Raw genomic sequence first — 12723 nt, forward strand, 5'->3', positions numbered from 1 at the left:
TTCAGGAACTACACTATCCAATGCAATAGCCATTAGCCTGCACTAGCAGTTAAAATGTGGTCAGCTGGAAATGAGATACACTTTAAGTATAAAACACACAGGATTTTGAAGTCAGTACAGCAAGAATGTACAATGTACCACTAATTATTTTATTTTGGTTACATGTTAAAATGATAATATTCTGGATATACAGGGGTTAAACAAAATATATTAAAACTTATTTCACTGCAAATTGAAAACATAATAAGGTATAAAACACTTATTAGAACAGCTAAGATAAAATACAGTGATAACACTAAATGCAGGCGAAGATATGGAGAAACTGGATTTCTCATACATTGCTGGTAGGAATGTAAAATGGTACAACCACTCAGGAATAATTTCACAGTTTCTTATAAAACTAAATGCATGCATTAATCATAAGACCTACCCATTGCACTCTTGGGTATTTAATCCCAGAGAAATGAAAATTTATGTTCACACAAAATCTGTACACAAACATTCAGAGCAGCTTTATTTATAATTGAAAAAAAATTAGAAGAACTGAAATGTCCTTTCACAGGTGAATAATTCAACTCTGGTATCTCTACACACATAGTGGAATATGATTTAGCAACAAAAAGGAGTGAACTGATACATGCAACAACTTGGATGGACTGTAAAGGCATCATACTTACTGAAAAAAGCCAGTCTCCAAAGGTTACATATACTATATGACTCTATTTACATTACATTCACAAATGAGAAAAATACAGAGGTGAAGAAAAGACTAGTGGTTCCAGGGTATGGAGAAAGGAATGGAAGTGACTATAAAGGGGTATATGAGGATGTTTTCTGGTGGTGATAGAACAGCGCTGTATCTTGATTGCACTGGTGGTTAAATAAATATATAAATGAGACCAAATTGCATAGAACTACGTATACATATACATACACAAAAGAATGGATATAAAAATTGATGAAAACTGAGTAAGGTTTATAGTCTACTTAACAGTACCATACCAACGTCAGTTTCATGGCTTTGAAAGTTACATAAGTTGTCATCATTGGGGGAATCTGAGTGAAGGGTTCATGGGACTCTATGTACTATTTTTGTAACTTCCTATAAGTCCACAGTTACTTATAAATAAAAAGATTAAAAAGTTAATTTCACCTGTTTCTACTATTTTTTAATGTGAGTATCTCAAAGTTTTAAGTTATGTGTTTTGTATTATATTTCTATTGGACCGTGCTGTTCTAGAGAGTTCAACATGTGCATTAGAATAAACTATGAAAAAAGTGAAAGTGTTAGTTGCTTCAGTTATGTCTGACTCTTTGCCACCCTATAGACTGTAGCCCGTCAGGCTCCTCTGTCCATGGATTCTCCAGGCAAGAATACTGCAGTGGGTAGTCACTCCCTTCTCCGGGGGATCTTCCTGATCCAGGGGTCGAACCTGGGTCTCCCACACTGCAAGTAGATTCTTTACCATCTGAGCCACTAGGGAAGCCTCAGAATAAACTATGGGGTCAATTATTGTATGTTCCAGTCCTAATCATCTATAGTAGACTTTCTTTCCACACAAAATCCTATAGTCAAATAACTTGATAGGTTAAACAAAGTTACACAGGTTTCTTTACAACAGGTTTTCCAAGGGCTTTTAATACGCAAATGTGTATTATAAACGTAATACTCTTGTTTCACAAGAAAGGAAAGTGAGGCACTGAAAGATTAAGGAACTTGCTTAAGGTCATATGGCTAGTAAGTGATGGAGCCAGGATTCAAATCCAAATAGTCTGTCTGAGGCTGCTCAGAGCAGATGAATAGTTTGAGATTTTAATAAATTATACCATTTTTGTATATAAAGATAAAGACCTACTCAGCAGAGCTTATACTTTAAATTATTTCTCAAATGGTGGAGCTGAATTAGTGGAGAGCTTTTTTCTTCTTTCATTCAATGATCTTATAACCAAAAGCTTGTCTTTGAAACAGTGGTGGAGATCAGAAATGTGGATTCCAGCGATGAAATAGAAACTTAAGACATATTTTAGTCTGTCAGAGAAATTTGGTTATGAATAAACAATCAGATAATACCAAAGATATATTAACTTTGATCATAGATTTATGGTTATTAAATAAGAAAATGTATATAATTTTTAGAAATGCATAATGAAGCATATGGGGTGAAATGATAATGTCTGGGGTTTTCCAATATTTCACAGATGACAGGCTGAAAAAATATACAGATGAAATATGAAGCAAATATATTAAAATTTTGGTAACTGTTTTAATGTAGATCATGGGTTCAGTTCAGTTCAGTCACTCAGTGGTGTCTGACTCTTTGCAACCCCATGAATCACAGCACGCCAGGCCTCCCTGTCCATCACCAACTCCCGGAGTTCACTCAGACTCACGTCCATCGAGTCACTGATGCCATCCAGCCATCTCATTCTCCGTCGTCCCCTTCTCCTCCTGCCCCAATCCCTCCCAGCATCAGAGTCTTTTCCAATGAGTCAACTCTTCACATGAGGTGGCCAAAGTACTGGAGTTTCAGCTGTAGCATCATTTCTTCCAAAGAAATCCCAGGGCTGATCTCCTTCAGAATGGACTGGTTGGATCTCCTTGCAGTCCAAGGGACTCTCAAGAGTCTTCTCCAACACCACAGTTCAAAAGCATCAATTCTTCAGTGCTCAGCTTTCTTCACAGTCCAACTCTCACATCCATACATGACCACAGGAAAAACCAAGCCTTGACTAGACGGACCTTAGTCGGCAAAGTAATGCCTCTGCTTTTGAATATACTATCTCGGTTGGTCATAACTTTTCTTCCAAGAAGTAAGTGTCTTTTAATTTCATGGCTGCAATCACCATCTGCAGTCATTTTGGAGCCCCCCAAAATAAAGTCTGACACTGTTTCCACTGTTTCCCCATCTATTTGTCATGAAGTGATGGGACCTGATCTTCGTTTTCTGAATGTTGAGCTTTAAGCCAACTTTTTTGCTCTCCTCTTTCACTTTCATCAAGAGGCTTTTTAGCTCCTCTTCACTTTCTGCCATAAGGGTGCTGTCATCTGCATATCTGAGGTTACTGATATTTCTCCTGGCAGTCTTGATTCCAGCTTGTGTTTCTTCCAGTCCAGTGTTTCTCATGATGTACTCTGCATAGAAGTTAAATAAGCAGGGTGACAATATACAGCCTTGACGTACTCCTTTTCCTATTTGGAACCAGTCTGTTGTTCCATGTCCATTTCTAACTGTTGCTTCCTGACCTGCATACAGATTTCTCAAGAGGCAGGTCAGATGGTCTGGTATTCCCATCTCTTTCAGAATTTTCCACAGTTTATTGTGATCCACACAGTCAAAGGCTTTGGCATAGTCAATAAAGCAGAAATAGATGTTTTTCTGGAACTCTCTTGCTTTTTCCATGATCCAGCGGATGTTGGCAATTTGATCTCTGGTTCCTCTGCCTTTTCTAAAACCAGCTTGAACATCAGGAAGTTCACGGTTCATGTACTGCTGAAGCCTGGCTTGGATAATTTTCAGCATGACTTTACTAGCATGTGAGATGAGTGCAATTGTGCGGTAGTTTAGCATTGCCTTTCTTTGGAATTGGAATGAAAACTGACCTTTTCCAGTCCTGTAGCCACTGCTGAGTTTTCCAAATTTGCTGGCATATTGAGGGCAGCACTTTAACAGCATCATCTTTCAGGATTTGAAACAGCTCAACTGGAATTCCATCACCTCCACTAGCTTTGTTCGTAGTGATGCTTTCTAAGGCCCACTTGACTTCACATTCCAGGATGTCTGGCTCTAGGTGAGTGATCACACCATTGTGATTATCTGGGTCGTGAAGATCATTTTTGTACAGTTCTTCTGTGTACTCTTGCCACCTCTTCTTAATATCTTCTGCTTCTGTTAGATCCATATCATTTCTGTCCTTTATCGAGCCCATCTTTGCATGAAATGTTCCCTTGGTATCTCTAATTTTCTTGAAGAGACCTCTAGTCTTTCCCATTCTGTTCTTTTCCTCTATTTCTTTGCACTGATCGCTGAAGAAGGCTTTCTTATCTCTTCTTGCTATTCTCTGGAACTCTGCATTCAGATGCTTATATCTTCCTTTTCTCCTTTGCTTTTCACCTCTCTTCTTTTCACAGCTATTTGTAAGGCCTCCCCAGACAGCCATTGTGCTTTTTTGCATTTCTTTTCCATGGGGATGGTCCTGATCCCTGTGTCCTGTACGATGTCACGAACCTCATCCATAGTTCATCAGGCACTCTATGTATCAGATCTAGGCCCTTAAATCTATTTCTCACTTCCACTGTGTAATCATAAGGGATTTGATTTAGGTCATACCTGAATGGTCTAGCGGTTTTCCCTACTTTCTTCAATATATTATTCACTATACAATTATGCTCAAGATTTATCATTTTTAAAATGTCAAGCTGTATGCTTACACCAAAATCTTTTTAATATCTATAATTTGGAACTATTAGAAAACTAAAGTTAGTTCTTCAAAGCAAATTATCATTATAACACCAAAAAGGAAAAGTACCTTTAATATACTGTTATTTAAACGCATATAATCTCATTATTGTCATTATTCACATTATTCTGACACTTCTAGACAGTCATCTTTTGGGAGAGTTATCTTTAGGGAGTATGAAATCAACAATAGAGAACAAGTAACATAACCAAGTGGTTCAGTGGTAAAGAATCTGTTTGCCAAGGCAGAGGCGCAGGTTTGATCCCTGGGTCAGGAAGATCCCCTGGAGAAGGAAATGGCAACCCACTCCAGTATTCTTGCCTGGGACATCCCATGTTCAGAGGAGCCTGGTGGGCTACAGTCCATGGGGTCGCAAAAGAAACGACTAAAAACAACAACAACATAATCATACTGGGTCAATAATTCTGGTCCAATAAATGCAATCAACAATTTTTTTCCATAAATGATACTTTTTTTCACTCTCATAATGGTCAGAATTAATTATAAAAGCAGGTTTTTTGCTAAGCCCTGCTCCCTAGATTGGGAAATTACTTTCTTCTTCCTAGTTCCTAAAAAGCTTAACTGAGTCACTTCTGTGTTCTATCCTATTACTTAATAGATAACAAGCTTCTGAAAGGCAAAGAAAGATCACAGACTGATTTTCTTTGTATGGCTATTGTACCAAATAGAGGTGGGAAGGGACAAGGAAATTACCACTTACTGAGGACCTACTATGTGTCAAGCTCTATGCCATCACTTTTAGATAAGGTCTTAGCCTATATTGCAGAAGTGAAAGCTCAAACATTTAGTAATTTGCCTAAAATTAATAAGGCTAGAAAAGGGTCTAAACAGAAACTCAGATGTGACTGAAAATACCATGCCTGTTATTACTCTGTATAGGTAATAGTTAATAAATGTATGGTTGTTAAAATTACACAGTTCAGTAGAGGGAAAAAAATTGGTATTTGGGGCTGAAAAGCCCAAGCTCAAAACCTTTTGGTTATATAATCTTAAGGTATGTACCTTTCTTATATTTCATCTGCTGAAAAACTTAAGATAATCATACTCATCTTACAGAGTTGTCACAAGAATGAAGATGTGAAAGTATTTTTGAAAGTATAGTGAAAGTAAAGTCGCTCAGTTGTGTGCGACTCTTTGCGACCCCACGCACTGTAGCCTACCAGGCTCCTCCGTCCATGGGATTTTCCAGGCAAGAGTACTGGAGTGGGTTGCCATTTCCTTTGTATCTTCCCGACCCAGGGATCGAACCCAGGTCTCCCTCATTGTAAGCAAGATGCTTTACCGTCTGAGCCACCAGGGAAGTCTAAAGTATTAACAAATATATGACATAATCATTACTTCCTAAATTACAACATTTCACTAGGGGAGGGAGGTGGGCCTTTAAGCCAGAAATATTTGCTCTCTGGGCTTCCCTGGTGGCTCAGATGGTAAAGAATCTGCCTGCAGTATGGGAAACCCAGGTTCCATCCCCGCATCGGGAAGATCCCTTGGAGGAAGGCATGGCAACCCACTCTGGTATTCTTGCCTGGAAAAATCCCATGGACCAAGGAGCCTCTATGGCAATCCAGAGAGTATCTAAGAGTTGGAGAAGACTGAAGTGACTTAGCACACAGCACCCTTGCTCTCTAAAGTCTCAAAAGCAAAACTGATCCTCAAGGATTCTGACACTAAGTTGAGAGGTGGGGAGGCAGTTATGTGTAATGGTTATGACCACAAGCTTCAAAATCAGACAACACGTTTATACTTCAGCTCCACCACCTTCTGGCCATGTGATCTCTGGCATGCTACAACCTTTAAACCTGGGATCTTTATCTGTGCAAAATAATAATAGTTCCTATCTGGTATCCTTATTGATAGAGTTGTGAGCCAATGCATATAAGTAGCTTTGCACTGTGGTTGGCACCAGATGTATTCAACTTTCTTGTACCATTCAGCTGTTAACAGCTTCACGAGTTGTCAATGGCCATTGACACTGGGCCATGGAACACGTGGAAACTGCAAAATGTCTTAGGATACCAAGTCCCTACGCTCAAGAAGTGCAGGCCAAACAGACCAGGTTTCTGGGACAGCACAAGTAACATGCCCTTATTAGCTGGAGAAGGCAACAGAAGGGCCAACGTCCGGCAAAGCTGGTAGGAGAGAATTCCAAAGATTTTCTTCTCCCTCACCCTGGGAAAGGTAAAAGGAGCAAGGGACTGGAAAGGAAGGGTCCCCAGCGCGCCTGCGACCCTCCTCGGCACCCCCGGCCCGGGCTGGAGTAGCTGAGCAGTTCACTCACAACTCCAAGCTCTGTGGTACCGCCTTCCTAGTGTATCTGGAGGTCATTCTCCTCTTCCTCCTCAGCCGCGGCGGGGGCGGACAAGCCAGGGTGGGGGCCTCCAAGCCTGGCCCTCGCGCCCGCGCCGGCTCGGCCCCCTCCCGCCACCTTCCGGCCCCGTCACGCCCCGTTTCCTAGACTCCAGATCGCCACTTTTCCAGGGCCCCCACCTCCCTAGTCTTCCGGCTTGCCCGTGGGGGCGGAAGTGACGATATCACAGGAGCACTCGCCTAATGCTTCCGCCGACGTGCCTCGGTACGACGGCCCGGGGTTCCGAGGCTGAGTCGTTTCTGACTTTCGGAGTTTCCTCGGGGTTCTGGTTCCAGACGAACGGGTGGACCCATCCTGGGCCTGGCTGTGTCTACTGCTGTCAGTTCCCCACCAGCTCACTAGGTAGGAGAGACGGCTGAGGAAAGGTGCTGCGCCAAAGACTTGCCGAAGAGGCCCAGGCCCAAGACCGTAAGCGGAATTTGCTTCATTTTGTTGGGTGAAGGAGAGAGCCTAGTCTGAGTAAAGAGCCCCTACACTCCAAGCCAGGCCTCTGTTGCTTGGTTGCTCCTCTTGCTGTGCTCCCAGTTTTCTCATATATACAGTGTGGAGTTAGCCTGCGTGGTTTCAAAAGTCCCTTCTAGCCCTGTCACTAGAGGACTTCCCTGGTGCCTCAGACTGTAAAGGTTTGCCTACAGTGCTGGAGACCCAAGTTCAATCCCTGGGTTGGGAAGATCTCCTGGAGAAGGAAATGGCAACCCACTCCAGTATTCTTGCCTGGAAATCCCATGGACGGAGTTCATGGGGTTGCAAAGAGTCGGACACGACTGAACGACTTCACTTCAGCCCTGTCACGAAATTCTTCATAATAAGGCTTTCCTGGTGGCTCAGATAGTAAAGAATCTGTCCGCAGTGGGGGAGACCCGGGTTCGATCCCTGGATCGGGAAGATCCCCTGGAGAAGGAAATGGCAACCCACTCCAGTATTCTTGCCTGGAGAATCGCATGAATTCCCAATCCATAGGGTCGCAAAGAATCGGACACGACTGAAGCGACTTAGCACGCGGGCACTTGGGTTAAAAGGCCAAATGATAATTTGGACAGTCTGTAGTGAAAGAATGTCTGGATAGAAGATGCAATTTCCTCTGGACCTCATTTTACTAATCCGTTAGAAAAACAAGTCTGAACATCGAATTGCAGCCGTGAAGTGGACGATCCAGCGCAGTTTTTTCTTTTACCAAGCCTCTGCTGTTGCTGCTGCTGTTGCTGCTAAGCCGCTTTAGTCGTGTCCGACTCTGTGCGACCCCATAGGCGGCAGCCCACTAGGCTCCTCCATGCATGGGATTTTCCAGCAAGAGTACTGGAGTGGGGTGCCGTTGCCTTCTCTGTACCAAGCCTCACCTGGCAACAATAGTGAGCTAGTACTTTTGTATGTAAGTGAAACCTTTAGAAAATAGTTATTCACCACCTCCTAATATCCCAGAGCTATACCCTCTGAAACCTGAAAAGGGGGAAAATTTAGAACAGATAGTTGTAGGATCAAGAGCCATGGGCAGATTATTTGGGGGTGAAATGATAGGAATGAATGTTTTGTAGTTTTGAATTCCTCTATCCGACACAATGGGAAAGATTTAAATTCTGCAGAGGAAGGGAGAATGTGCTTAATAACATTTAAATATTAAAGATTTAACTAGGGAAGGATTATAGAGATGACAGATAACAGTCTCATTCTCCAATTAAGGGAAGAGCCACAGAAAGAGAAAATGAAATGCCCAGAACACAGCTGGGACTTTAGGCAGACCTGGGATTTTTGATAGTGTTTCAAAAGATGTTATTGCAGTTTTTCCGAAAGTGTGTTGTACACATCACTGATAATGCAAGGACAACATTTTTTATTTTATTCTTAATGCTTATTTATTAGTTTGGGAATGTGGTATTGGATTTCCATTTATTGTATATTAAAAATTCTTTTAATATAATTATAAGTATAAACCTGTCATTAAAAGAATATTAAATAAGTGTTACCATAGTTGGTATGTGGTCAATGCAAAAATCATGATGATGGTATGTGAATCATTGAATTTGGGGAAACAATGTTAATGGAATTGCCTAGCATAGTTCAGGGACTAGGATATTACTTCTGCATTATTCTATATGGTTTATATTATTGAAACTTTAAATGTAACTTTCAAAGAAGAATGGAGGAAAATATGAAGTTTGCTACAGTGGAAGACACCGTAGAGTATCGCCTGTTCCTGATACCAGATAAACCAAGGGACCCAGAAGAACACAGAGAGATCCTTCAAAAGTACATTGAGAGGATAATGACCCAGTTTGCACCTATGCTGGTCCCCTATATCTGGCAGAATCAGCCTTTCAATCTCAGATATAAACCTGGGAAAGGTAAGGTTCTTTTGCTTATTTTGCTTTGATACATGTGACTTTTAATGTCATTCTGACATCAGTGATGTGTAATAGTCCACAGTTCATTCAGTGTTGTCAGGAAGACTTATATCCTGAACTATTTATGGTATTTGCCGAAATTCAGTCAACTCTTGAACTTAAAAAAATTTAAAAAAAATTCATGTTGATGAAAGCTTTCTAACAGTCATTATCTTAGGAACTAATACATACTCAACATTATCAAGCCATGGCTTTCCTTTTGAACTTTACTGTGCCATCATATATCTAGGTACCTACACTAAACAGGTTCCGGCTGGCTTCTTTAACCTTAGTTCTTTCAGCTGTTACTCTGTATTCCTCGCTCTTGATAGTGTGTTTACTAGGCTGCCTTGTTTCAAATAGTTGTTTTGCTAAGGGTCTAAGAGTGGCTCTGCTTGGCTTATAAAGAGAAATAATTGAGCTAAGTAACCACTATTTTCCACACAGAAGCATTTTGACATTCCTTCACTGCTTCCTGTATTGTCAGTGCATGAGATCTGACCTGTGGCCAAATAATGGCACTTTGTCATCTCATTTCTTACAACTTAACTAAAATGAGTCATGGATACCTTACCAAGGCTCTACTCATGCAACAACAACTTCTGTGGGGTCTTATTTCATATCAGGAGCCTGACATCTTGTGATTCCTTCATTCTGCCTCATTTTAATGCTTCTCTGTTACCTTTTGGCTGCTGCTGCTAAGTCGCTTCAGTCGTGTCTGACTCTATGCGACCCCTTAGACGGCAGCCCACCAGGCTCCCCCGTCCCTGGGATTCTCCAGGCAAGAACACTGGAGTGGGTTGCCATTTCCTTCTCCAGTGCATGAAAGTGAAAAGTGAAAGTGAAATTGCTCAGTCGTGTCTGACACTTGGCGACCCCATGGACTGCAGCCTACCAGGCTCCTCCGTCCATGGGATTTTCCAGGCAAGAGTACTGGAGTGGGGTGCCATCGCCTTCTCCAACCTTTTGGCTAGCAGTTGCCAAATGTAAAACGTTAATTTTATTGGATGCCTTATCACTGATATATGTGATACTTATTGGCAAGAACCCTGTCCCATTAGCATAACACGGCCAAAACTAATTCCCTATCTTTTTTCTGGAAAATAATTTTTACACAGTGTTTTCTTGTCTTGCTTAATGGTATTACTATCCACCTAGTAGTCAAGCTTGTTAGTAATTAAAAATCATCCTCAAATCCTCACTTCACTATGTTCCACAGGCACTAAATCCTACTGTTATTACCCTTGAAATCTTACCTTTTCTCACTGTTTGGCTACAGTCTAAGCCCTCTTCATCTGGAAGACGACAGTGGCTCCCTAACTAATCTCTCTGGTCCCAATGTCTCCAGTTCCTGACAATGTTGACAGTTACCTTTGTAAAACGAAGCTGATCATGTCACTCTCCTGTCTAACACCCTGCAACAGTTCTGCATTGCTTCTGGATGAAATTAAAATTGAAGTTTAATATGTAAAGTGAAAGTCACTCAGTCATGTCCGACTCTTTGTGACCCCATGGACTGTATAGTCCATGTAATTCTCCAGGCCAGAGAATTCTCCAGTGGGTAGCCTTTCCTTTCTCCAGAGGATCTTCCCAACCCAGGGATTGAACTCAGGTCTCCCTCATTGCAGGAGGATTCTTTACTAGCTGAGCCCCAAGGGAAGCCCTTAATTTGTAAGGTAGATAAAAATGAAGGCACTCTGACTGGAGCTTCTCTAGTTGAAGAAACTTGGGAGATCTGGAGTAGGGAGAGGAGTTGGTTGGGCAGTTTGTCCCACCTGTGTGGTGCTTTTTTTTTGCCATGGCAGCTCTTGAGACATTAATATGGTATATTACGTCAGTTGGTTTTTCTGTGTCAAATCATCCTTGCATTCTAGGAATAAATCTCACTTGGTCATGGTGTACAGTCCTTTTAACATGTTGTTGAATTAGTTTGCAAGTGTTTTGTTGTCTCATGCTGGCCTCATAAAACAAGTTTGGGAATGTTTCCTCCTCTTCAGTGTTTTTTTTAATGTTAATTCTTCTTTAAATGTTTGGTAGAGTTTTCCAGTGAAGTCATCTAGTCCTGGGCTCTTCTTTGTTGAGAAGTTTCTGATTGTTAATTCACTTTCCTTACTTTTATAGATATGTACAGGTTTTCTACTTCTGTGTGTTCCAGTCTTGATAAGTTGTGTGTTTCCAGGAATTTATGCGTTTCTTCTAAGGTATCCAGTTTGTTGGTATACAGTTGTTCATTGTGTTTTCTTATAATTTTTATTTCTGTGGCATAGGTTGTGATACTCCCTCCTTCGTTTCTGATTTTAGCTATTTGAGTCTGTATTAATTAATTAATTAGCATTAGTTAATCTAATGTTTTGTCAATTTTGTTGATCTTTTAAACAAACCAACTCAGTTTAGTTGATTTTTTAAAATATTGTTTTCCTATTCTTTATTTCATTGATCTCTGCTCTAATCTTCATTATTTCCTTCCTCTAGCTTGGAATTTAGTTATTTTTATAGTTCCTTAAGGTATAAAGCCACATTGTTGATCTGAGATCTCTTATGACTGTAAACTTCCTCCTAGCACTGCTTTCACTGTATCCCATATGTTTGGTTTGTTGTATTGGTTTTCATTGAAAGTGTTAAAGTGAAAGTGTTAGTTTGTCAGTTGTGTGTCTGACTCTCTGCAACCCCGTGGACTGTAACCTGCCAGACTCCTCTGTCCATGGAATTCTCTGGGCAAGAATACTGGAATGGATTGCGATTTTCTCCTCCAGAGGATCTTCCCCACCCAGGGATTGAACCTGGTCTCCTGCATTGCGGGTGGATTCTTTACTATCTAAGCCACCAGGGAAGCCCTGGTTTTTATTAGTCTCCCAGTATTTTCTAATTCCCCTTACGACTTCTTCTTTGACCCATTGGCTATCTGAGTATATTGTTTAAGTTCTACATGTTTTTGGATAATGCACTTGTTTGAAAATTTCTGCCGATACTCCCAGAACACACAATCATCTGTCATGCCTCTGTGCCTTTACACATGTACGTGTTCTCTTTCTGGAAAGCCTACTGTGGTCATTCCTCCAGAGGCGCATAGCTCAGATATCACATACTTTATGACCACGTAGCCCTTGGTGTATACCTCTGTTCATCATCTTGTTTTGTGATTGGTTGTCTATCTCCTGTTGTCCAGACTCTAAGCTCTTCAAGAGTAAGCTTCTTTCTTATATCTTGTTCGGGATTGCAACCCCAGCTCCCAGTATATGGCCATACTCCTGGAGCATAGCCAGTCAACAAGTTTGTTTAATTGAATGATTGCTTGTACTTTTATTTGAACTGATAAATTTATTTGATTTTATCATTGCTTTTCTCTTGTTTTTAGGAAATGTTCCTGCTCATATATTTGGCATGACAAAGTTTGGGGATAACATTGAGGATGAATGGTTTATTGTTTATATAGTGAAGCAAATTACGAAAGAATTTCCAGAGTTAGTAGCAAGGTATTATAGTTTTATTAATAATTCT

The 12723-nt window shown here is 40.9% G+C and overlaps 2 protein-coding genes across 7 annotated transcripts in view; one reads left to right on the forward strand and one right to left on the reverse strand.

The window, feature by feature from the left end:
• FAM149B1 (family with sequence similarity 149 member B1) overlaps positions 1-6991 on the reverse strand; it is a 52285-nt gene extending 45294 nt beyond the window's left edge. For 2 of the 4 annotated variants that reach the window (XM_040242424.1, XM_040242423.1), the window contains exon 1: positions 6758-6974. In XM_040242424.1, coding sequence (XP_040098358.1) covers positions 6758-6804 — 47 coding nt within the window. In that variant the 5' untranslated portion in view covers positions 6805-6974. Of the gene's footprint in view, positions 1-6757 lie in introns of all 4 variants that reach the window. The other 2 variants (XM_040242421.1, XM_040242425.1) reach the window with 2 other exon arrangements.
• A 2-nt stretch (positions 6992-6993) lies between these two features.
• Positions 6994-12723, forward strand: part of ECD (ecdysoneless cell cycle regulator) — a 29347-nt gene continuing 23617 nt past the window's right edge. Inside the window, exons 1-3 of one of the 3 annotated variants that reach the window (XM_040242418.1) lie at positions 6994-7255; positions 8978-9186; positions 12581-12698. In XM_040242418.1, the coding sequence (XP_040098352.1) occupies positions 8982-9186; positions 12581-12698 (323 nt within the window). In that variant the 5' untranslated portion in view covers positions 6994-7255; positions 8978-8981. The remainder of the gene's footprint in view (positions 7256-8977; positions 9187-12580; positions 12699-12723) is intronic. The other 2 variants (XM_040242419.1, XM_040242420.1) reach the window with 2 other exon arrangements.

Source organism: Oryx dammah, unplaced genomic scaffold (genome assembly GCF_014754425.2).
Source record: "Oryx dammah isolate SB20612 unplaced genomic scaffold, SCBI_Odam_1.1 HiC_scaffold_6, whole genome shotgun sequence".
Lineage (NCBI taxonomy): Eukaryota > Metazoa > Chordata > Mammalia > Artiodactyla > Bovidae > Oryx > Oryx dammah.